Source organism: Mytilus edulis, chromosome 7 (assembly GCF_963676685.1).
Source record: "Mytilus edulis chromosome 7, xbMytEdul2.2, whole genome shotgun sequence".
NCBI lineage: Eukaryota > Metazoa > Mollusca > Bivalvia > Mytilida > Mytilidae > Mytilus > Mytilus edulis.
In genome coordinates this window covers 36,885,909-36,913,625 of record NC_092350.1, presented here as the reverse complement: position 1 = coordinate 36,913,625, position 27,717 = coordinate 36,885,909, and the positions used below count along the sequence as shown (strand labels likewise).

At 35.3% G+C, this 27,717-nt stretch overlaps 1 protein-coding gene and 1 long non-coding RNA gene across 2 annotated transcripts in view; one reads left to right on the top strand and one right to left on the bottom strand.

Moving 5' to 3' along the window:
• LOC139482647 (uncharacterized) overlaps nucleotides 1-27,717 on the bottom strand; it is a 256,737-nt gene that overhangs the window by 96,455 nt on the left and 132,565 nt on the right. The window contains exon 12 of the mRNA XM_071266634.1: nucleotides 21,692-21,866. Within this exon, the coding sequence (XP_071122735.1) occupies nucleotides 21,692-21,866 (175 nt within the window). The remainder of the gene's footprint in view (nucleotides 1-21,691; nucleotides 21,867-27,717) is intronic.
• LOC139482649 (uncharacterized) overlaps nucleotides 1-27,717 on the top strand; it is a 231,091-nt gene that overhangs the window by 117,316 nt on the left and 86,058 nt on the right. Inside the window, exon 5 of the long non-coding RNA XR_011654900.1 lies at nucleotides 153-279. This is a non-coding gene — a long non-coding RNA (uncharacterized lncRNA). The remainder of the gene's footprint in view (nucleotides 1-152; nucleotides 280-27,717) is intronic.

Genomic DNA, 27,717 nt, shown 5'->3' with positions numbered 1-27,717 from the left:
TTGAATTTCACATTTTTAAATTTAAAAATACTGAACTTGCCAATGCACGAAAGAACCTGTGACAGAAACCGTTGCTGTGATTAAACATGTCACTGTCTTTCAGAGCTCAAATTTAACTAAGACATATTAATATCCTGTTTAAATTTTTACAGCTTTTCTGTTTTGGGAACCAAAATTTCCAGATTCAACAATTAAGCCTTAGATATATCGATGAAGAATATATGTATGATGACATCAACCCAAAACAACAAGTTATGATAATTACTGGTTGTTTTCATGGTAAGATAATAGTCTTGGATCTATTGTCCACACAGTGCACACTTTCTTGCAAGAATGATCAGTGTTTCAATATAAAGATGGACGAAAGATACCCAGAGGGACAGCCAAACTCATAAATCTAAAAAATAAACTGACAACTCCATGGCTCAAAATAAAAAAAGACAAACAGACAAACAATAGTACACATGACACAACATAAAGAATAGGCAACACAAACCCCATCAAATACTAGGGTTGATCTCGTGTGCTTGGGAAGGGTAAGCAGATCCACATCGTGTTGCTGATGTGATAACAAATTCGGTAAAAAGTCTAATTCACTAAGTGACATTCATGAAAGGGAAATGGGATTGTAGTTACAACGTAAGGAACATATCCGATATCATTTGTGATACGGTAATTCCATAACGATCAACCAACTCCTGATGGCGTACGTAAAATTTACGAAGGGATGATTACAACTTCACCATTTGGAAATCTTGATTTAATAGCTTCCTTGTAATATCTTACACAATTTAACTATAAGCCCATTATGCTTTTCCTTGGTGTCCACATAATTTGAGAACGTTTTGGAAAATTTCTCCTTGTGATTAACAATTCCACCCATGTTTACACTATTACATCAATTGAGTAAATGACCAAAGATGTTCAAGAGTGTAAAATATAAATCCTAGAAAATATAGCTTTTGCAACTGATTCAAGCAACTGACCCCAAAGTAAATAGCTGTTGCAAAGTGTGATAAAGAAGAGATAAATGTGAAAGTCAAAAGATGCAATTCCTAATGCCATAATTTAATCATCTGCCAAAACGAATGATAAAGAACAATTTTGTATTTTGTAAATAAGATGTACTCGCTGTCTTGTCTGATCATTTCATAATAATGGTGTGTATCACCAAAATACATATTATGAAATAATGTACAAGTTATAAGAGAATTTCCGTCAAATATTGAACAAATTGTAATTTGTACAAGCACTTTGTACAAATTACAATTTGTACAAAGTCAAAATACAAATTATAGTTTGTATAATTTTTTTGTACAAGTTATAATATGTACAAATTACAGTTTGTACCAATTAAGTCAAAATACAAATTATAGTTAGTACAATTTTTTTTGTACAAATTATAATTTGTACAAATGATAACTTGTACACAACATGATATATATAGGATTTTGAAATTTGGAATTTTTAATGATCCTTCTCAGTTTTCATAGATATCGTCTGGCGTAAAAAATTATAATCCTGGTACATTTGATAACTATTAGGGATAATAACTTTAGTATAAGTAAAAAGTAATCAATAAAAAAATGTTTTGAACCACAAAAGGAAGGTTGGGATTGATTTTGGGGGTTATGGTCCCAAAGGTTTAGGAATTAGGGGCAAAAAGGGGCCCAAATAAGCATTTTGTAGTTTTCATTTTTTCTCATTTCAGATTTCAGAAATTAAAATGAAAATTTCTTCATTTTTTTTTTGTTGTTGAGGGAATTAATATCCAAAAGCATTATAAGTGTATTGCTCAAAAGCAAAAAGTATCTTTAAGTTCATTAGACCACACTCATTTTGCGTCAAAAACCTATCCTGTGTCAAAAACCTATCCTGTGTCAACTATTTAAACATAATCCAAATTCAGAGCTGTATCAATCTTGAATGTTGTGTCCATACTTGCCCCAACTGTTAAGGGTTCGCCCTCTGCAGTCGTATAAAACTGCACCCTGCAGAGCATCTGGTTGGCTTGTATCTCTGAAACCAAAGCATTTAGACCAAATCTCACATGAGGTCAAATTTTTCCTTAGATTAAGATCTATCTGCCTGAAATGACTGGCCAAATGAGCTCTTCTCATCACTTGGCGTCCATTGTCCGTTGTTTGTCGTCGTTAACTTTTACAAAAATCTTCTCCTCTGAAACTACTGGGCCATGCAAATTTAACAAAACTTGGCTACAATCATTATTGGGGTATCTAGTTTAAAAATTGTGTCCGGTCACCAAGCCAACCAACCAACATGGCCGCCATGACTAAAAGTAGAACATAGGGGTAAAATGTAGATTTTGGCTTGTGACTCTGAAACAAAGCATTTAGAGCAAATCCGACAAGGTAAAATTGTTCATTAGGTCAAGATCTATCTGCCCTGAAATTTTCAGATGAATCGGACAACCTGTGTTGGGTTGCTGCCCCACAATTGGTAAATTTAAGGAAATTTTGCTATTTTTGGGTATTATCTTGAATATTCTTATAGATAGAGAATAACTGTACACAGCAATAATGTTCAGCAAAGTAAGATCTACAACTAAGTCAAAAATGGTCAGTTGACCCCTGTTAAAAGGAGTTATTGCCCTTTATGGTCAATTTTTAACAATTTTCATTAATTTGGTAAATTTTTGTAAATTTAAAAAAAATATTTTCCTCTGTGTAACTAAAGGGCCAAGTTTATTATAGATAGAGAAAATTGTAAGTAGCAAGAATGTTCAGTAAAGTAAGATCTACAAACACATCACCATCATCAAATTACTATTTTGTCATGAATCCATTTGTGTCATTTGTTCAATACATGTATGCACATAGACCAAGGTGAGCGACACAGGCTCTTAAGAGCCTCTAGTTTTTATACGACCGCAAAATTTGAAAATTTTTTCTTCGTATATTGCTATCACGTTGGCGTCGGCGTCGGCGTCGTCGTCGTCGTCGTCGTCCGGCGTCCGAATACTTTTAGTTTTCGCACTCTAACTTTAGTAAAAGTGAATGGAAATTTATGAAATTTTGACACAAGGTTTATGACCACAAAAGAACGGTTGGGATTGATTTTGGGAGTTTAGGTCCCAACAGTTTAGGAATTAGGGGCCAAAAAGGGACCCAAATAAGCATTTTTCTTGGTTTTCGCACCATAACCTTAGTATAAGTAAATAGAAATCTATGAAATTTAAACACAAGGTTTATGACCATAAAAGGAAGGTTGGTATTGATTTTGGGAGTTTTGTTCCCAACAGAATAAGGGGCCCAAAGGGTCCAAAATTAAACTTTGTTTGATTTCATCAAAATTGAATAATTGGGGTTCTTTGATATGCCGAATCTAACTGTCATGACTGTGTATGTAGATTCTTAACTTTTGGTCCCGTTTTCAAATTGGTCTACATTAAGGTCCAAAGGGTCCAAAATTAAACTTAGTTTGATTTTGACAAAAAATGAATCAGTTAGGTTCTTTGATATGCTGAATCTAAAAATGTACTTAGATTCTTGATTATTGGCCCAGTTTTCAAGTTGGTCCAAATCGGGGTCCAAAATTAAACTTTGTTTGATTTCATCAAAAATTGAATAAATGAGGTTCTTTGATATACCAAATCTAACTGTGTATGTAGATTCTTCATTTTTGGTCCTGTTTTTAAATTGGTCTACACTAAAGTCCAAAGGGTCCAAAATTAAACTTAGTCTGATTTCAACAAAAATTGAAATCTTGGGGTTCTTTGATATGCTGAATCCAAAAATGTACTTAGATTTTTTATTATGGGCCCAGTTTTCAAGTTGGTCCAAATCAGGATCTAAAATTATTATATTAAGTATTGTGCAATAGCAAGTCTTTTCAATTGCACAGTATTGCGCAATGGCAAGGAATATCTAATTGCACAATATTGTGAAATAGCAAATTTTTTTTTAATTAGAGTTATCTTTCTTTGTCCAGAATAGTAAGCAAGAAATATCTAATTGCAAAATATTGTGCAATAGCAAGATTTTTTTTTTAATTGGAGTTATCTTTCTTTGTCCAGAATCAACTTAAATCTTTGTTATATACAACATACAATGTATATTCACTTTTTACTACCAACTGATAAATTATAATAAATAACATTCAGTGATAACAAGCAGTTTTTTTTTACATCTTAAAATTTTATGATGTATTTAAATGAGTAGTTATTGTTGCAAACTCCATTAGAAATTTTAATTGAGATTAGTTTTGGAATAAGGGAAAGGGGGATGTGATTAAAAAAATTGGGTTCAATTTTTCTCATTTGAAATTTCATAAATAAAAAAGAAAATTTCTTCAAACATTTTTATGCCCCACCTACGATAGTAGAGGGGCATTATGTTTTCTGGTCTGTGCGTCCATCCATCCGTCCGTCTGTCCGTTCGTCCGTCCATTCGTCCGTCCGTCTGTCCCGCTTCAGGTTAAAGATTTTGGTCAAGGTAGTTTTTGATGAAGTTTAAGTCCAATCGACTTCAAACTTAGTACACATGTCCTCTATGATATGTTCTTTCTAATTTTAATGCCAAATTAGAGTTTTTACCCCAATTTCACGGTCCACTGTACATGGAAAATGATAGTGCGAGTGGGGCATTCGTGTACTGAGGACACATTCTTGTTTTGAGAGGATTAATATTCAACAGCAAAGTGAATTGCTCTAAGAGAAAACAAAAATTTTAAGTTCATTAGAACACATTCATTCTGTGTCAGAAACCTATGCTGTGTCAACTATTTAATCACAATCCAAATTTAGAGCTGAATCCAGCTTGAATGTTGTGTCCATACTTGCCCCAACCGTTCAGGGTTCAACCTCTACGGTTGTATAAAGCTACGCCCTGCGGAGCATCTGGTTTTACCTTTTCAAACCATATATGGCAAAATCAAAGGTACTTTATTCAAATGATTTGCACTACATGACTTTGTCCCTTTTAATCAAATTACCTCCCTTAGCTTAAGGTTGTAAATATAATTAAGTCTCCCAAACAAAGTTTGGAGACTTATTGTTTTTGCTCAGTTCTTATTATTATGGCACCCTAAACGGAGTTTGGGTGACATATTGTTATTCTACGTTTCTTTTTGTTTTTTTTATTTTTACTTATTATTTTTCTTCCACACTTTTTTGTCCAGTCTGGAACTCTTATATGAATGGACCCAAGAAGATGGAACTATACCATAATGTTAACCACCAGATGAAGATTTGCTTTTCGGGGGTGGCACTTTGAAGATGGCTGCCGTTACCATGGAAACGGAACAAATGTGAAAAAATCCAGTTTTTTGTTTTGGGGAACTATTTGGATACTATTTAACTCAGAATCATTATATTTTAATACAATGTAGGTGCCCACTATATACAGGTGTTGGATGATTTTGGCACTCATTGGAACTACTATGTTGCCATGGAAACTACTCCAAAAAATTCAAAAATCTCAAAATGTTCCAAACTTAATGAAACTTCACAATAACGATGAGCAACATTGGAAGATGTGGAATTTGGCGTTGGAATTTCCAAAATCGCTGTTGTTACCATGGAAACAATGCAAAAAGGTCAAAACTTTGAATTTTCACAGAACATTCTAGAACATCAATGTTTAATTTATTCTAGAGACATTAAATGTGGAGGGAAAAAATTGCAGCGGGGGTTTGACTTATATTCAAAATGGCCGCCGTTACCATGGAAACAGCAAAAATACGAAAAACTTCAAAATGCTTCAAATTTATTGAAATTTAAAACAAATGTTGCTCAGCTAATGTAGACTTGATTTTTGAGTTTGGCATTTTCCAAAATGGCCGCCGTAACCATGGCTACCGCTCACATGGCAATAGGGGAAGGGTGCCATCCGCTATTGCTTGCAATGGCAAATCTAGTTATTATGGCACCCTCAACGGAGTTGGGGTGACATATTGTTATTGTTCGTTTCTTTTTTTTCTTATTTTTATTCTTCCACACATTTTGTCCACGCTATTTCTCGGAATTGGTCAGACCAATGTTGATGGAACTATTCTATAATATGAACCTCCATGTGAAGTTGTGCAAGAGACATTGGAATGATAAAAAATGGCCGCCGTTACCATGGAAACTGCAAAAATGTAAAAAAAAATCCAAATTTTAAATCTTTTATTATAAGAGCCAACCTAATGAAACTTTATGTAAATGTTGGCAGTGGTGCCCTGAGGTACCAACAGTACTTAGCTTCTGCAAAATCTGTACCATTGCCATGGAAACTGGAGAAAAGTTTAACATTGAACCTATGGGAAAAAACACCAAACCAGCCTTTTCTAAAGGAATATAAGATCAAACTCAAAGAAACTTTATGAATATATAACATGGCATAAGTCGATATTGAAACTGTTGTTGGAATTTTCCAAATGGATACCGTTACCATGGAAACAGCAAAAATGTCCAAAAATCTCAAAATGCTCCAAACTTAATGAAACTCATTATAAATGACCAATGACAGGTAAAGATCAGACTTTTGATTTTGGAATTTCCAAAATGGCCGCCGTTGCCATGGAAACTACAAAAAATTCAAAATGCTCCAAAACTGAGGAAACTTTACAACAATGTTAATAAACATCTGTAGATGCGGTCTCTGACTTTAAAATTTTCGAACTGCCTGCAGTTTAGTGGCAATGTGGGAAGGGTGCCATCCGCTATTGCTTGCAATGGCAAATCTAGTTATGGCACCCTCAACGGAGTTGGGGTGACGTATTGTTATTCTACGTTTCTTTTTTTTCTTATTTTTATTATTCTTCCACACATTTTGTCCATCGTGTTTCTAAGAATTGAGTGATCCAAAAATGTTGGCACTATAACATAATGAGGACACCCATGTGAAGTTGTGCATCTGACTCTGGAATTTTTTTTAATGGCCGCCGTTTCCATGGAAACTGCACAATTGTGAAAAAATCTAGATTTTGGTTTTGGTGAATTATTACGTTATGCTTAAACTTAGAATCATTATATTTTAATACAATGTAGGTGCCCACTATATACTGGTTTTGGTATGCTTTTGGCAATCATTGGAACTACTATGTTGCCATGGAAACTACACCAAAAATTTCAAAAATATCAAAATGCTCAAAACTTAATGAAACTTCACAGTAACGATGAGCAACATTGGAAGATGTGGAATTTGGCTTTGGAATTTCTAAAATATCTGTTGTTACCATGGAAACAATGCAAAAAGGTAAAAATTTTGAATTTTCACAGAACATTCCAGAACATCAATGTTAAATTTATTCTAGAGACATGAAACTTTATGAAAATGTTCTCGAGTATGCCAAGATGTCAACACAATATTTTGATAGTTCAAAATGGCCGCCGTTGTCATGGAAACTAGGGCCAAGTTTTGCATTGACCCTATGGGAAAATGCATAAAATATGCATTTTCTCAGAGAGTAGTGCACCAAAGTTAATGAAACTGTATTGATATATAACATGACATGTGGACATGAGATGTCTGCTTTTAGAATTTTGGAATTATCTACTGTAACCATGGTTGCAGCACAAATGTTCAAAATTTCCAAAAAAAAATATGTGCTGCAAACTGGATGAAACTTTACAGGAAGAGTGACTGTCATGTGCGGAGTTGCATTTTGAAGTTGGAATTTCAAAAATGGCCGCCGTAACCATGGAAACAGCAAAATTGTTCAAAATTTCAAAATGCTCCAAACTAAATGAAATTTTGCAAAAAGGATAACCTGCAGGTGTAGACGCACTCTTTGACTTTGGAATTTACAAAATGGCTGTCGCTCGCCTGGCAATGGGGGTACGAGGGTGCCATCCGTTATTGCTAGCAATTACAAATCTAGTTATGTCACCCGATCGACAATGTCGGGTGACATATTGCTTTTCCTCTGTTTCTTTTTCTGTATTATTATTATTATACTTCCACCTATTTTGTCCGGCATGTTTTTTGGAGTGAAATGGAACCAATCTTAATGATAGTTAACTATAAGGTGGAACAAAAAATTTCGGGGTGCAGGTGGGTCTAAGACCATAAAAAATGGCTGCCGTTTCCATGGAAACAGAATAATTGTGAAAAATTCCAGTTTTTGGTTTTGGTGAATAATTTGGAGATTCTTAAACTCAGAATCATCATATTTTAATACAATGTAGGTGCCAGCCATATACTGGTTTTGGATGATTTTGGCAATCATTAGAACTACTATGTTGCCATGGAAACTGCACCAAAAATTTCAAAAATATCAAAATGCTCCAAATTTTTTGAAACTTCATAGTAATGATGAGCAGCATTGGTAGATGTGCAATTTGGCGTTGGAATTTCGAAAATGTCTGCCGTTACCATGGAAACAAATGGTCAAAATGCTTCAAAAACCTTAAAGTGGCATTTACTTTCTTAAAATGGTAGGTCAAATCCATTGAAACTTTGATGGTATGTTCCCTCCCATGCACCAATGTGGTATCTGCCATTAGAAATTTGGAATGGTATCTGTTACCATAGAAACCAGCCAAAATGTCAAAAATTTCTAAAATTTCAAAATGCTCCAAAATTGATGAAGCGTAATATATTTGTTGACCGTCAAGTCTGCATGAGACTTTTGAAGTTGGAATTTCCAAAATGGCCACCGTTGCCATGGAAACTGCAGAAATGTCAAATATTTTCAAAATGCTCCAAACTTAATGAAACTTAATATAATTGTTAACTGGCATGTATAGATGAGACTTTTGACTTCGGAATTTTCAAAATGGCTGCCATTGCCATGGAAACAGAAGAAATGTGAAACTTTTGACAATGCTCAAAACGTACTGAAAATTTACAGAAAGATATATCGCAATGCGTTGATCTGCATTCACTGTTAAATTGTTTTCAAATGGATGCCGCTTAGTGGCAATAGGGGAAGGGTGACATCCGCTATTGCTCGCAATGGCAATTCTAGTTATGGCACCCTCAACGGAGTTGGGGTGACATCTTGTTATTGTTCGTTTCTTTTTTTTCTTTTTATTATTATTATTATTTTTATTCTTCCACACATTTTGTCCATACTATTTCTCAGAATTGGGCAGACCAATGTTGATGGAACTATACCATAATATGAACCGCCATGTGGAGTTGTGCAAGAGACATTGGAATGGTAAAAAATGGCTGCCGTTACCATGGAAACAGAACAAATGTGAAAAAATACAGTTTTTAGTTTTGGTGAACTGTATGGTAATGCTTTAACTCAGAATCATCATATTTTAATACAATGTAGGTGCCCACTATATACAGGTGTTGGATGATTTTGGCACTCATTGGAACTACTATGTCGCCATGGGAACTACACCAAAAATTTCAAAAATATCAAAATGCTCCAAACTTCACGAAACTTCACAGTAACGATGAGCAACATTGGAAGATGTGGCATTCGGAGTTGGAATTTCCAAAATAGCTGTTGTTACCATGGAAACAATGCAAAAAGGTCAAAACTTTGAATTTTCACAGAACATTCCAGAACATCAATGTTAAATTTATTCTAGAGACATTAAATGGTATATGATTATGGAGGGAAAAAATTGCAGCGGGGGTTTGACATTGGAATATTCAAAATGGCCGCCGTTACCATGGAAACAGCAAAAATATGAAAAACTTCAAAATGCTTTAAATTTAATGAAACTTATAACAAATGTTGCCTAGCTTATGTAGACTTGACTTTTGAGTTTGGAATTTTCAAAATGGCCGCCGTTACCATGGAAACAGCAAAAAATTCAAAATTTTCAAAATGCTCCAAACTTAATGAAACTTTACAAAAATGATGTTTTGCATGTGTAGATGCACTCTTTGACTTTGAAGTTTTCAAAATGGCTGCCGCTCGCCTGGCAATGGGGGAAGGGTGCCATCCGCTATTGCTTGCAATGGCAAATCTAGTTATTTTTATTTTTCTTCCACACATTTTGTCCGCGCGAGTTCTCAGAATTGAACGGACCAATGTTTATGGAACTCAACTATAATGAAGAACCCCACTTGAAGTTGTGCACCTTGCTATGGAATGGTAAAAGATGGCCGCCGTTTCCATGGAAACAGCACAAATGCGAAAAAAATCAAAGTGGTCCAAACTGGAAGAAACTCCACAGGAATGTTCACTGGCATCTCCTGATTTCCAGTTTGACTTTGGAATTTTCAAAATGGCTGCCGTTACCATGGAAACAGCTAAAATATCAAAAATTCTAACTCTTTCGTTATAAGATCCAGCTGGATGAAACTTTATGAAAATGTTCTCCAGTATGCCAAGATGTCAAGACAATATTTGGATAGTTCAAAATGGCCGCCGTTGTCATGGAAACTGGGGCCCAGTTTTGCATTGACCCTATGGAAAAATGCATAAAATCAGCATTTTCTCAGAGAGTAGTGCACCAAAGTAAATGAAACTGTATTGATATATAACATGACATGTGGCAATGAGACGTACGCTTTTAGAATTTTGGAATTATCTACTGTAACCATGGTTGCAGCACTAATGTTCAAAATTTCCAAAAAAAAATAAGTGCTGCAAACTGGATGAAACTTTACAGGAATAGTGACTGACATGTGCGGAGTTCCATTTTGAAGTTGGAATTTCCAAAATGGCCGCCGTAACCATGGAAACAGCAAAAATATCAAAATTTTCAAAATGCTTCAAACTTAATGAAATTTTGCAAAAATGATGATTTGCATGTGTAGATGCACTCTTTGACTTTGAAATTTTCAAAATGTCTGCCGCTCGCCTGGCAATAGGGGGCGAGGGTGCCATCCGTTATTGCTAGCAATTACAAATCTAGTTTTTATTATTTTTCTTCCACACATTTTTGTCCGCGCGATTTCTCGAATTCCAATGGACCAATGTTGATGGAACTCTACTATATTGAAGACCCACAGATGAAGAGTTGCAGTAAGCATGGAATGGTTCAAGATGGCTGCCGTTACCATGGAAACGGAACAAATGTGAAAAATTCCGGTTTTTGGTTTTGGTGAACTATTTGGATATGCTTACACTCAGAATCATAATATTTTAATACAATGTAGGTGCTCACTATACACTTGTGTTGGAATGATTTTGGCGATCTTTGAAACTTCTATGTTGCCATGGCAACTACACGAAAAATTTCAAAAATATCAAAATGCTCCAAACTTGTTAAAAACTTCACAGTCACGATGAGCAACATTGGAAGATGTGGTATTTAGAGTTGGAATTTCCAAAATATCTGTTGTTACCATGGAAACAATGCTAAAAGGTCAAAAAAATTCAAAAAAATAAAAATGCTGCAAACTATATGAAACTTTACAGGAATGGTCAATGGCATAAGCAGAGTTGACTTTTGAAGTTGGAATTTTCAAAATGGCCGCCGTAACCATGGAAACAGCAAAAATGTCCAAAATTTCAAAATGCTCCAAACTTCATTAAACTTTACAAAAATGATAATTTGAATGTGTAGATGCACTCTTTGACTTTGGAATATTCTAGTTTGCTGCCGCTCGCCTGGCAATGGGGGAAGGGTGCCATCCGCTATTGCTTGCAATGGCAAATCTAGTTATGGCACCCTCAACGGAGTTGGGGTGACATATTGTTATTCTACGTTTCTTTTTTTTCTTATTATGTCACCCCTTTGAAAAAGGGGGGATATATTGTTATTCTACGAATTTTTTCTTCCACACTTTTTGTCCAGCCGATTTCTCGGAGATGCCTTGACATATATTTATAAAACTGCACCATAATGACAATCCCCATGTGCAAAGTTGCAGTAAGCATGGAATGGTTCAAGATGGCCGTCGTTTCCATGGAAACGGCAAAAATGTAAAAAACCGAAAAATGGTCCAAATTTAATGAAACTTTCAGAACTAATAACTCATCGTTAGAAGGCGTGACATCCATCTTAAGAACTTTTAAAATGGCTACCGTTGTCATGGAAACGGTCCAAACGTGAAAAAAACGAAAATAAATCCTTAATTAATTCATAGAAAATAAACCGCTACAGATACGGCAAAAAAAACCGTAAGTAGAAAACAGCAGTATAAACTGTAGAATTCATTGCCGTTGGAATTTTTAAGATAGTTGCTGTTACCATGGAGATCACGCTAAAAGTGCACATTGGACCCATATGGTAAAAAACGTCAAAGTAACATTTTCGTACAAATTTTAAGCTCATTCCCGTTTAAATGCTATTGTATTGTCATCTGTCTTCAAAATTTTCAAAATGGCCGCCGTTGCCATGGAAACAGCCTTAAAAAAAAAAAAAAAAAAAAAAAAAAAAAAAAAACTCGAAAATTTGAGACAAAATTCTGTGATGAAGACTATGTGCACAACATCTTCTAGAATATGCTAGAAGAAAACGAATACATAATTTAACGTGCTTCTTTCTATTCTATACAAAAATCGTGCTCTGAAGAGAAAATCGCCACTGAGAGAGAGAGAGAGAGAGAGAGAGAAACATGAAGAGTACACATAATTGACATTTCTGCACTTGCATTAAAGTACACATCCGTTAATCGAACACCTGCAAAAATATACACATTAGCTGAAATCAATCGATAAGCGTGTAATTAAATTGTACAAGATAAAATACTTGTATCGTGTGATACGCGAGATATTGAAGAATAAAATGAACAGTTAGTATGCCGCTCCGTCAATATATACACATGTTGTCTGTCCAAGGTCCCCTCTAAAAAGAATAGTAATGTACTAACTCCACGATAATATACTTCAGTATCACGTGACAGCACCTTTCTTCCTCAAGCGTGTGTCTAATTTAAGATTTTAAAGAGTTCCCCAACTATAAATAGACATCACTCTTAGTCTACGAGAAGAGAAAAAGGGGGGGGGGGGGGGGGGGGGGGGGGGGTCAAAGGCATGTATACTAGACGTGCCATGTGACTTTGATACACTCAAACTGGTTGCTGCTACTGTGACAATGTCAAGAACGGGGTGACATCCTCCGCTATTGCTTGCAATGGCAAATCTAGTTATGGCACCCTCAACGGAGTTGGGGTGACGTATTGTTATTCATCGATTCTTTTTTTCCTTATTCTTCTTCCACACATTTTGTCCACGCAGTTTCTTGGAATTGAGTTGACCAATGTTGATGGAACTATAACACAATGTGCACCAGCATGTGCAGTTGTGCACCTGACTTTGGAATGGTCAAAATGGCTGACGTTTCCATGGAAACAGCAAAAATCCGAAAATATTCAAAGTGTTCCAAACTGGACGAAACTTCACTTAAATAGTAACAGGCATGGCCTGAGCTGCATTTTGATCTTGAAATTTTCAAAATGGCTACCGTTACCATGGAAACAGCTAAAATATCAAAAATTCTAACTCTGTCGTTATATGACCCAACTGGATGAAACTTAATGAAAATGTTACCCAGTATGTCAAGATGCCAAGACGATATTTGGAAACTCCAAAATGGCCGCCGTTGTCATGGAAACTGGGGACAAGTTTAACATTGACCCTATGGAAAAATGCATAAAATCAGCATTTTCTCAGAGAGTATTGCACCAAAGTAAATGAAACTGTATTGATATATAACATGACATGTGGCAATGAGATGTCTGCTTTTAGAATTTTGGAATTATCTACTGTAACCATGGTTGCAGCACAAATGTTCAAAATTTCCAAAAAAAAATAAAGTGCTGCAAACTGCATGAAACTTTACAGGAATAGTAACTGACATGTCCAGAGTTTCATTTTGAAGTTGGAATTTCCAAAATGGCCACCGTAACCATGGAAACAGCAAAATTGTCCTAAATTTCAAAATGCTCCAAACTTAATGAAATTTAACAAAAATGATAACTTGCATGTGTAGATGCACTCTTTGACTTTGGAATTTTGAAATGGCTGCCGATCGCCTGGCAATGGGAGGACGAGGGTGCCATCCGTTATTGCTAGCAATTACAAATCTAGTTATGGCACCCTCAACGGAGTTGGGGTGACGTATTGTTATTGTACGTTTCTTTTTTTTCTTATTTTTATTATTTTTCTTCCACCTAATTTTGTCCAGGAGATTTCTGGAAATCCAATGGACCAAAGTTGATGGAACTCTATTATATAAAGGACCCTTAGGTGATGAGTTGCAGGCACCATGGAATGGTTCAAGATGGCTGCCGTTACCATAGAAACGGAACAAATGTGAAAAAATCTAGTTTTTTGTTTTGGTGAACTGTTTGGATATGCTTAAACTCAGAATCATTATATTTTAATACAATGTAGGTGCCCACTATATACAGGTGTTGGAGGATTTTGGCATTCATTGGAACTACTATGTTGCCATGGAAACTACTCCAAAAATTTCAAAAATCTCAAAATGTTCCAAACTTAATGAAACTTCACAGTAACGATGAGCAACATTGGAAGATGTGGAATTTGGCGTTGGAATTTCCTAAATATCTGTTGTTACCATGGAAACAATGCAAAAAGGTCAAAACTTTGAAATCTCACAGAACATTCCAGAACATCAATGTTAAATGTATCCTAGAGACATTAAATGGTATATGATGGTATATATAATTATGGAGGGAAAAAATTACAGCGGGGTTTGACTTTGGAATATTCAAAATGGCCGCCGTTACCATGAGAACAGCAAAAATTTCAAAAATTTCAAAGTTCTCCAAACTTAATGAAACTTTACAAAGTTGACAAATGGCATGAGTAGATGCACTCTATGATTTTGGAATTTTCAAAATGGCTGCCGCTCGCCTGGCAATGGGGGAAGGGTGCCATCCGCTATTGCTTGCAATGGCAAATCTAGTTATTTTTATTATTCTTCCACACATTTTGTCCATCGTGTTTCTAAGAATTGAGTGATCCAATATTGTTGGAACTATAACATAATGAGGACCCCCATTTGAAGTTGTGCACCTTGCTATGGAATGGTAAAAGATGGCCGCCGTTTCCATGGAAACAGCACAAATGCGAAAAAAATCAAAGTGTTCCAAACTGGAAGAAACTCCACAGGAATGGTAACTGGCATGTGCTGATTTCCAGTTTGACTTTGGAATTTTCAAAATGGCTGCCGTTACCATGGAAACAGCTAAAATATCAAAAATTCTAACTCTTTCGTTATAACATCCAACTGGATGAAACTTTATGAAAATGTTCTCCAGTATGCCAAGATGTCAAGACAATATTTGGATAGTTCAAAATGGCCGCCGTTGTCATGGAAACTGGGGCCAAATTTTGCATTGACCCTATGGAAAAATGCATAAAATCAGCATTTTTTCAGAGAGTAGTGCACCAAGGTAAATGAAACTGTATTGATATATAACATGACATGTGGCAAAGAGATGTACGCTTTTAGAATTTTGGAATTATCTACTGTAACCATGGTTGCAGCACAAATGTTCAAAATTTCCAAAAAAATCAAAATGCTGCAAACTGGATGAAACTTTACAGGAATAGTAACTGACATGTGCGGAGTTGCATTTTGAAGTTGCAATTTCCAAAATGGCTGCCGTAACCATGGAAACAGCAAAATTGTCCAAAATTTCAAAATGCTCCAAACCTAAAGAAATTTTACAAAAATGATAACTTGCATGTGTAGATGCACTCTTTGACTTTGAAATTTTCAAAATGGCTGCCGCTCGCCTGGCAATGGGGGGACGAGGGTGCCATCCGTTATTGCTAGCAATTACAAATCTAGTTATGTCACCCTGACGGAGGTCGGGTGACATATTGTTATTGTACGATTCTTTTTTTCTTATTATTTTTATTCCACACTTTTTGTCCGGCTTAGTTCTCGGAATTGAATGGACCAATGTTGATGGAACTATAACATAATGTTAATCACCATGTGCAATTTTGCACCTTACCTTGGAATTAAAAAAGTGGCTGCCATTGCCATGGAAACAGCAAAAATGTGAAAAATAGAAATGTGTTCCAATTTATATGAAACTTCTATGATATTAAGAGAGTCATGCACACTTCAACATGGTACATTTTTTTTCAACTGGGGGGTCTCTAGACATAATTTGAGGGGGGTGAATTTTTCATGGAACATTCCAGAACATGAGTGTTAAAATAGTTCAACAGACATTAAATGTTATATAATAGTATATTCTGAGGGGGAGAACAATATGCAGCAGTAGTTTGACTTTGGAATTTTTAAGATGGCGGCCGTTACCATGGAAACAGCAAAAATATGAAAAACTCCAAAATGCTTCAAATTTAATGAAACTTAAAACAAATGTTGCCTACCTATTGTAGACTTGACTTTTGAGTTTTTAATTTCCAAAATGGCCGCCGTTGCCATGGAAACGGCACAATTGTTGAAAACAGAAAAACGTACATAAAGCTATGAAAACTGACAGAAAGATCATTTGTTATGGATATATCTGCATTTACTGATGGAACATTTCGAAATGGTTGCCGTTTAGTGGCAATTGGGGAACCAGGGTGACATCCGCTATTGCTTGCAATGGCAATTCTAGTTTTTATTATTTTTCTTCCACACATTTTGTCCAGGAGATTTCTGGAAATCCAATGGACCAAAGTTGATGGAACGCTACTATATTGAGGACCCTTAGGTGAAGAGTTGCAGGCACCATGGAATGGTTCAAGATGGCTGCCGTTTCCATGGAAACTGCAAAAATGTGAAAAATTTTCAAAATTCTAAATTCTTCATTATAAGACCCAAGTGGATGAAACTTTGTGGAAGTGTTACCTGATATGTCTAGATGTGCATGCAATATCAAGAGGTTCCAAAATGGCCGCCATTGTCATGGAAACAGGGCGAAAGTTTAACATTGACCGTATGGGAAAACACATAAAAGCTACATTTTCTTGAAGAATATAGCATCAATCCCAATGAAACTTTATAGATATGAAACATGGCATGTACCAATGTGGCACCTGTCTTTGAAATTTTGGAAATGGTAGCCGTTACCATGGAAACAGCAAAAATTTCAAAAGTTTCAAATTGCTCCAAACTTTATGAAATTTTACAACAATGTTGATAAACATTTGTAGATAAGCTCCTTGACTTTGGAATTTTCAAAATGGCTGCCGCTCACCTGGCAATAGGGGGACGAGGGTGCCATCCGTTATTGCTAGCAATTACAAATCTAGTTATGGCACCCTCAACGGAGTTGGGGTGACATATTGCTTTTCTACGTTTCTTTTTTTCTTATTATTTTTTTTCTTCCACTATTTTTGTCCAGCTTATATCTCGGAATTTAATGCACCAATGTTACTGGAACTATACAATAATGTTAATCACCATGTGCAGATTTGCAATTAAGGGTTGGCATAATCAAGATGGCTGCCGTTACCATGGAAACGAAACAAATGTGAAAAAATCTAGTTTTTGGTTTTAGTGAACTGTTTGGAGTTGCTTGAACTCAGAACTATTATATTTTAATACAATGTAGGTGCCCACTATATACAGGTATTGGATGATTTTGGCACTCATTGGAACTACTATGTTGCCATGGAAACTAAACCAAAAATTTCAAAAATTTCAAAATGCTCCAAACTTAAGGAAACTTCACAGTAACGATGAGCAACTTTGGAAGATATGGATTTTGGCGTTGGAATTTCCAAAATATCTGTTGTTACCATGGAAACAATGCAAAAAGGTAAAAACTTTGAATTTTCACAGAACATTCCAGAACATCAATGTTAAATTTATTCTAGAGACATTAAATGGTATATGATTATGGAGGGAAAAAATTGCAGCGGGAGTTTGACTTTGGAATATTCAAAATGGCCGCCGTTACCATGGAAACAGCAAAAATATGAAAAACTTCAAAATGCTTTAAATTTAATGAAACTTATAAAAAATGTTGCCTAGCTTATGTAGACTTGACTTTTGAGTTTTGAATCTTCAAAATGGCCGCCGTTTCCATGGAAACAGCAAAATTATCCAAAATATCAAAATGCTTCAAACTTAATGAAACTTTGCAAAAATGTTATTAAACATCTGTAGATGCACTATTTGACTTTGGAATTTTCAAAATGGCTGCCGCTCACCTGGCAATGGGGGAAGGGTGCCATCCGTTATTGCTAGCAATTACAAATCTAGTTTTTATTATTTTTCTTCCACACATTTTGTCCAGGAGATTTCTGGAAATCCAATGGACCAAAGTTGATGGAACTCTATTATATAGAGGACCCTTAGGTGAAGAGTTGCAGGCTCCAAGGAATGGTTCAAGATGGCTGCCGTTTCCATGGAAACTGCAAAAATGTGAAAAATTGGCAAAATTCCAAATCTTTCATTGCAAGACCCAAGTGGATGAAACTTTGTGGAAGTGTTACATGATATGCCCAGATGTGCATGCAATATCAAGATGTTCCAAAATGGCCGCCATTGTCATGGAAACAGGGCGAAAGTTTAGCATTGACCGTATGGGAAAACACATAAAAGCTACATTTTCTTGAAGAATATAGCATCAATCCCAATGACACTTTACAGATATGTAACATGGCATGTACCAATGTGGCACCTGTCTTTGGAATTTTGGAAATAGTAACTGTTACCATGGAAACAGCAAAAATTTCAAAAATTTTAAAATGCTCCAAACGAGTTGAAATTTTACAACAATGTTAATAAACATGTGTAAAAGCCCTCTTTGATTTTGAAATTTTCAAAATGGCTGCCACTCACCTGGCAATGGGGGAAGGGTGCCATCCGCTATTGCTTGCAATGGCAAATCTAGTTTTTATTATTCTTCTTCTTCTTCTTCCGCCGCTTTAAAAAATGAACTTGTCCGCAGCGTTTCTCCAAAACCGCTTGTCAGATTGACTTAGGATTTCATAAAATGGTAGACTAATATGTCTAGGTGAGCCATCAATCTTTCGTTTGTGCATTGGGGTCTATTAAGGGGTGTTTTGGGGGGTAGAAAGCAGGGAGGGTTTTACTATAGAACCCTATGGGATTTTATTTTCAAATTTTTTTAAATGAATATAACTTGAAAACTATAAGTGATAGATACATGCAGTCTTCAGAAATGATTATAGGACAATAAAATAAATCACATGGAATATAGGGGGATGCCCTGGGGGGTCATCCCCACCCCCTTCAATTTGAGAATGTGCTATTATCTTGTAAACGGTCCAGATCCCCACCCCTAAACCATATATATTCTTGTAGGGGACAATAAAACAAATCAAATGAAATAAAAGGGAAGTCCCTAGGGGTCACCCCACCCCCTTTTGTTGGAAAACTTGTAAACGGTCCAGATCCCCACCCATAAACCATATATATTCTTGTAGGGGACAATAAAACAAATCAAATGAAATAAAAGAGAAGTCCTTAGGGGGTCACCCCACCCCCTCTTGTTTGAAAACTTGTAAACGGTCCAGATCCCCACCCCTAAACCATATATATTCTTGTATGGGACAATGAAACAAATCACATGTAATTAGATGGAAGTTCCTGGGGGTCACCCCCACCCCGTTCAATTTGAGAATGTACTATTATCTTGTAAACAGTCCAGATCCCCACCCCTAAACCATATATATTCTTGTAGGGGACAATAAAACAAATCAAATGAAATAAATGGGAAGTCCCTAGGGGGTCACCCCACCCCCTCTTGTTTGAAAACTTGTAAACGGTCCAGATCCCCACCCCTAAACCATATATATTCTTGTAGGGGACAATAAAACAAATCAAATGAAATAAAAGGGAAGTCCCTAGGGGGTCACCCCAACCCCTCTTGTTTGAAAACTTGAAAATGGTCCAGATCCCCACCCCTAAACCATATATATTCTTGTATGGGACAATAAAACGAATCACATAAAATTAGATGGAAGTTCCTGGGGGTCACCCCTACCCCGTTCAATTTGAGAATGTACTATTATCTTGTAAACGGTCCAGATCCCCACCCCTAAACCATATATTTTCTTGTAGGGGACAATAAAACAAATCAAATGAAATGTAGGTAAAGTCCCTGGGGGTCACCACCACCCCCTCCTGTTTGAAAACTTGTAAATGGTGGAGATCCCTACTCGTAAGCCATATATATTCTTGTATGGGACAAAAAATCAAATCAAATGAACATGGGACCATATGAATGGGGAGTTATCGGAGCTTTGTTTGGGAGACTTCGTAACAGCATCCTGTTACAATTACTTCTTGTTTATTTTAGATTTGCGGATAATCCTTTTCCGTCGTGTATCTAAAAATAATGTATCTTTAAAAAACTTCCTTTAGGGGATATTTACAAAAATGCTGTGTAATTCTAAGGGAAAATGCTTTTACGAAATGGGAAGAATGAAATCATCATTTTTTTAAAAGAATTTGGCCGAAAAACTTAAGAAAGCAGGTAAGTTAAAAGTTATTTAACTTTAAAATTCAACCTACAAGGTGTTTCCCTATATGTGAACAAATCATGAACCTTATCTTCTTGCATGTGTATTTCTGTTTTGAATCTGACTATTTTACGATTTTCCGTCATTTTATATGACCTTATATAGCAGTACTACTATGACTACCCTTTCGATTTTTAAACTAAAAAGGCAGAAAGATTTCAGAGTAGACAATGTCTATTTGTTCACGGACAGAAGCCTAAAAACATGTACAATTCACCTATATGTGAACAAATTGTTCATTCGAGATACTGATAGGTATTGGCATATTGGCATTTTCATCTGAGGGGCTTATATAATCCTATTGTAATGGCTGTCGTCATGATAAGGCAAAATGGCGGCTATGCAAACAAGCAAATTACCCCAAATTTTGTCATATGGCAAAAAATGCTAAATAGAAAGGGAAAGTATATTTGACTTTTAAATACCTAAAACAATACTCTGGTCAGAATTATGGATAAAAACAAGTCATTTTTTAAAATCCATGCAGGGCCTTTCTATACTAACGTTAGTATAGTATAGAAAGTCTCTGATCAATAAGGTTTAAAAAAAACAGCAGGTATTAAAAAAAAAATTCTGTGTGAAGGGGGAAATTTCTCAGGTGTATTACATGCAGAATATTAGTGAAATCAAGTAAATTACAGCTATGAATATTGTCCACTATAAATATATACAGTATAGGATGACAATCATTTGAATTACTAATGCTCCCATGGAAACTACAGCAACAATGTTGCAAACCTCATTGGGCTTTCAAATTTTTAAAACAGATTCCTCTAGCAGAAAACAATGCCAAAGAGGTAAAAATCTCCTGAAAGAAATTGTCGCATTTCCTTTCTAATAATTGTAGGTCAAACCAAGTGAAATTTGAAGCCATGTTCCTTTTTATGTACCAATATGGCTTCTCACAGTCCTTTAAAATCAGGTAATGGTCACCATAACCTTGAAAACAGCCGAAATAATTATGTTCAAATTTTCAAACGCTTGAAGCTTAATGAAACTATATTTATAGATTATCGGTGATCATCTCAACGAGATTGATTTTCTCGCTTGATCCGGGACGGCAAAAGCGAGAAAGGCAATCGAGTTGAGATGAACAATGATAATCTTTTTAACGCCATTTTACCTATTACGACGTTGTCAATTTTATGTTTATTCATTAGCAACGCAACGTGCATGCTTAGTTTCTAGCGATAATTTTCCATCTCAAGCGAGTAGCATGATATGAAAATTATCACAAAAAAAGATCAAAGAAAAAATGCACAAAATAGCGATAAATGATGATATACAAGTATAGATGAAGCACTTCAATTGAGAATTTTCAAAATGGGAGCTGCATGTTGCCATGGAACAAGCAAAAATGTGTAAAATTTAAAAATATTTAAGAGAAATTGCTTACACAATGCTGAATAAAATTCTGTCGTGTCTTTGGGTTTTTCCCCTCTCCTCACTGTTACAGTGACCGAGAAATTTCTGCTGGTTTCTATTGAAGGTAATTCTTCTTTGTTGTGGTCCTGCAGCAGCTTAGGAAACAAAAGAGATGCCAGGTCTCCCTTTAGTAATGGTAAAATTGTCTACAAAATAAAGAAGGACATAGTAAGAATTAAACCATTCTATGACTTGTTAGCCTGCCATTAACAGGCTTACAAAAGGCAGGCAATATACACCAAATGTGAATTCACACTGAGATAAGTTGAAAATAAACTGATAACAACATGACTAAAAAAGAAATAGACCAACAAACAAAAAACAAAAGTAAGACAAAGAAAACTAAAGACTGAGAAACACAATTCCCACTAAAAACTGGGGGTGATCTCATGTGCCCATGAAGAATAAGCAGACACTGCTAAATATGTGACAGAAAAAAATGCATAAATGAAGCAGTCAGGAAAACACAAATGTATTTATCTTAATTTTGTGATGAAATAAATAAAAATTCTTATCTCCAATATTTTATTTAATGCTATCTCAAAACTGAATGCTGAAAAAATCAAGAGTTGTGCTACCAATCCAATAGAGGAGCTAATAATTTTAAGATGCATTAAAACATCCCTTTAATTTAAGGAGCACTAAGCTGTCAAATTCATGTTCACCTATTCTAATCAAATTCTCATATTTGATTAATAACAATGTAAAACATTTATCCAAACTATTAAAAGTCTAAATAAAACAATAAACAATTAAGGCACAGGCATACCACAGGTTCTGATTCGATATCTAAGGATGATTAATAGGTGGGACTGTAGGAGGATACTATAATTGGTCCTGATTCAATCCCTATTTTTGTTTAATAGGTGGGACTGCGTAGAAGGATAACACAGGTCCTGATTTGCTCCCTACCTATAACAGGCTATTATTTAGACTTGGAATTATTAATAATTATGGAATTTTTATAATTTCTTGTGCTTGAAATTTCTAATAAATTCCATTTTTATTCTGTACTGCAATGGTCTGTGCTGCACACAACACTTTCTTTTACAAAGAAGATAGTACATTTTCAATAGAATGTACTGTGCCGCGCACAACACTATGTATACAGAATACATTAAATGGAAAGTGTTATGAACCGCTCAAAACATTATTATACCAAATAAACTTGGAATTTATTAAAAATTTCAAGCTCAGACAATTTTGCAAATTCCATATACCGGGTATATAATTAAAAATATTAAATAGGTGAAATTATAGGAGTATACCATAGGTCTGATGCAATCACTAATCTTGTTTTGACAGGTGGAACTTTAGTACAATGATACAGTCCCACCTATTAAACATAAGTAGGGATTGCTGAACCTTTAGTATCCTTGATGGATTGTTTACTCATTTTCAATTATACCAATACTTGCTTATTTTACGCCTATTTCGAGTAACAGTATGGTACAACAAAAATATCTAGAAATTATCATGATTAACTATGTCCTCATTTTGTCATTCCTAGCTATTAGAAGAACAGAGTATAATTATTTGCTTTATTCTGTAAATGAAATTAATAAAGAGGAAAAATTCAAATCACGTTCATTTATTAGATGTACGTATGTAAGTCTCAACTTTATTTTAGGAGGATACCATAGGTTCTGATTCAATACCTACAGATGATTCATAGGTGGGACTGTAGGAGGATACTATTGGTCCTGATTGCATCCCTTTTTTTGTTTAATAGGTGCATGGAACTGTAGGAGGGCAGGGTTGTGGCAGAAATTAATTAAAAGTTAACACCCAAGGGAAGAGGTTTAAAGTGATCCACTCATTGTATAATAACATTACATCTTGTGTTAGATACTCTGAATTTTTTACATGTGATATTGGTGCTAGACAAGGGGAGAATTTATTTCCATTTCTTTTTTCGCTGATTTTTTAAACGACTCAGAAGAATATCTGTCTGAAAATTGTGAAATCGGTCTTGACACTCTTAAGCTCTTTAAGTTTTGAGAAACTTGGTTTATATATGGAACTATTTGTATTACTATATGAAGATGATACTGTTTTATTTGCAGAATCATTACAGCAATTAAAACAAGCACTTAATTTGTTTGAAAATTATTGTAACTTATGGAAGTTAATGTAAAAAAGAGAAAGTGTACTGTGGACTATGTTATTATCTTGAATAGTATTATAAATACAGATAAACTGTAAACAGCAATAATGTTCAGCAAATTAAGATCTAGAAATAAGTCAACATTACCAAAACTGTCAATAGACCCCTTATTGCCCTTTATAGTCCATTTTTAGCTTACCTGGCCCTAAAGGGCCAAGTGAGCTTTTCCCATCACTTGGCATCCGGCGTCCGTCGTCGTCCGTCGTCTGTCGTCCGTCGTCCGTCTTCGTTAACTTTTACAAAAATCTTCTCCTCTGAAACTACTGGGCCAAATTAAACCAAACTTGGTTACAATCATCATTGGGGTATTTAGTTTAAAAAATGTGTGGCGTGACCTGGTCAACCAACCAAGATGGCCGCCATGGCTAAAAATAGATCATAGGGGTAAAATGCAGTTTTTGGCTTATAACTCAAAAACCAAAGCATTTAGAGCAAATCTGACACGGGGTAAAATTGTTTATCAGGTCAAGATCTATCTGCCCTCAAATTTTCAAATGAATGCGACAACCCGTTATTGGGTTGCTGCCCCTGAACTGGTAATTTTTGGGAATTTTTGCTGTTTTTGGCTATTATCTTGAATATTATTATAGATAGAGATAAACTGTAAACAGCAATAATGTTCAGCAAAGTAAGATTTACAAATAAGTCAGAATGACCAAAATGGTCAGTTGACCCCTGAAGGAGTTATTGCCCTTTATAGTCAATTTTTAACCATTTTTTCGTAAATCTTAGTAATCTTTTACAAAAATCTTCTCTGAAACTACTGGACCAAATTAAACTCAACTTAGCCACAATCATCATAGGGGTAACTTGTTTAAAAAATGTGTGGCGTGACCCGGCCAACCAACCAAGATGACCGCCATGGCTAAAAATAGAACATAGGGGTAAAATGCAGTTTTTGGCTTATAACTCAAAAACCAAAGCATTTAGAGCAAATCTGACAATGGGTAAAATTGTTTATCAGGTCAAGATCTATCTGCCCTGAAATTTCGGATGAATTGGACAACCCGTTGTTGGGTTGCTGCCCCTAAATTGGTAATTTTAAGGAAATTTTACTGCTTTTGGTTATTATCTAGAATATTATTATAGATAGCAATAAACTTTAAACAGCAATAATGTACAGCAAAGTAAGATTTACAAATAAGTCAACATGACTGAAATGGTCAATTGACCCCCTAAGGAGTTATTGTCCTTTATAGTCAAATTTTAACAATTTTCATAAAATTTGTAAATTTTTACAAACATTTTTTACTGAAACTACTGGGCCAAGTTCATTATAGATAGAGATAATTGTAAGCAGCAAGAATAATCTGTAAAGTAAGATGTACAAACACATTATCATCACCAAAACACAATTTTGTCATGAATCCATCTTCTTCCTTTGTTTAATATTCACATAGACCAGGGGCGGATGCAGGAATTTTCGAAAGGGGGGTGCTAACCCAGGGCAAAGGGGGGGTGCAAAACATATGTCCCGATACAAATGCATTGATCGGCAAAAATAAAGGGGGGGTGCGCACCCCCGGAACCCCCCCCTGGATCCGCCACTGACATAGACCAAGGTGAGCGACACAGGCTCTTTAGAGCCTCTATAGTTAACAATTTTTATACGATTTTGTAATCTTTTGCAAAAATCTTCTCCTGAAACTAATGGACCAAATTTAACTAATGTTGGCCACAATCATCACTAGGGTTTCTAGTTTATAAAATGTGTTCGATAACATCCCCCCTTTTTTTCCAACCAAGATGGCCGACATGGCTAAAAATAGAATAAAGGGTAAAATGCAGTTTTTGGAAAGTATGCTATAGCAAAAAAGTTTCTTAAGGCATCAGCCTCTAACGGGAAGTGACAAACTATCTTACTTTACGATGTGTGTCCTATTTCTAGATAATGTAGTACTGGTGTTTGAAAACTAATTCTAGGAAGATGCTTTTGAAATTTTTAGCTCTTTTATTTTTGAATAGCTCAGGGATCTCCATGGCCTGTTTAACGATGGCGCCCCGCCATCGTTCAAATGTCTTGCGCCATCGTCAATGACTTGCGCCATCGTTAAATTGTCTTGCGCCATCGTTAAATTGTCTTCTGCCATCGTTAAATTGTCTTCTGCCATCGTTCAAAACTTCATCGTTTTTTGTAGCCCGACGCCATTTTTTTTATCAATTATAATCAAATGCATGTAATTGCATAACCCGTAGGCTTTTTATGTTATAATCCAATACAGTTCTAACGCCTGAGGGATATCCGGATTAAGATCGCTGATCACTTGTACCTGAGCTTGTATACAGGTAGATCAACAAACCAGACAGAATACTATCTGTGGATAGACGATCCATTTGTCGAATTAATCAACTAAGTTTCAGCAAATGATTATGATAATTTAGATTAAATAAATTAATTAATAATCCAGTTACAAAGAAAACAGTTTAACAAGTCGAACACGTGCTTTATTTTGACTTACGCAATCAGCATCCCCCTTTTCTTAAGAAGTACAAAATAAGACTCAAAATATTATTTCATCGCAAATAACTCGAGTACTGATGTAACGATATTTTAGAATTACTTTAAAAGTAAAAACTTAGATATTTCCTGTAAAGAAATATCGTATCGTAATTCCGAATTCATTTTGTATATTACAATCAAATTGATACATCCGCGTTTCCGGTTTTCTATTCATACTCGAAAGATGCATGTTGCACAGCATCATTTGCCAGATAAAGTCATTAAAACCTTTTCATTTGTCAACGTTTGCTTTACAAATCTCTTTAACCTTTTACATAACCCGTACGAATCGTTTTGTTGTTGCTGCAAATCAGCCATATCGGTAATGGGTTCTGAATTTGACAGTGTGCATGAAAAATAAGCTCCACATCATATGATTTTTAACCCCCATAACAATTACCAAAAATACAAGAAATCTACATGGGGACTTTAATGACAGCTTTTGGTCATTCTCGACTAAGGGGGGACCATGAAGACTTGGCATTTGAATGGTTAAAAACGGCAATAAATGAAAATATTGATACTTCTAATTCTATAATGAAAATTCAAATAAATATAATTTAAATATGCAATGAATTAGCATGTTCACCATTCCTTTTATGGAGGGATAAAATACTTCCGATCGCGCTACACTGTACAGCGTAGACACGGTTTGTAATGGTGAAAGTTCCTCCATCGTTCAATTTTCATCCATGGAGATCCCTGTAGCTTACAGTTTGAATTAATATGTACTGAATGTTCATTGATAATTCAAATAATTCTTCAGACAAGCGTCAGATCCATATATGTGTGCCTCCAAACGGGAGTACTATATTTATTAGCCCCATTTCAAGGGTTTCCTACCTTCCTCCGGTTGAAGAGAAAATTAATACTGTGTTTAAAATATTTCATGAATGAACATTTTTCGACGCTTACTACGATTTTTACAAATGTTTATTAAATACGTAACAGTTTGAGTGTATCGAAAGTATCCTGGTATCTCATCTCATCTCAGCCCACAACAAACTCGGACTATAATAAACTCGGCATTTTACATATTCGGCATTAGAAAATGGGACTATAACAAAATTCCTAATTATACTACTTGCAATGTTTTAAGACTTCGAAAGTTTTTGCTCAGTTCTTATTATACTCCACGCAACGGGTGTCAATTCTGTTTCTTGTCATCAGAACTCCTCTCAAACCAAACAACAGAATTCACGAAACCTTTTCAGATAATAAGGACATACTATGTAGTTGTGCATATCGACAGGAAATTGCGATTCAATTTTTTTTCTAGGAGTTACGCCCCTTTGAACTTATTTACTTTAATATACTTCTGCAACAGTTT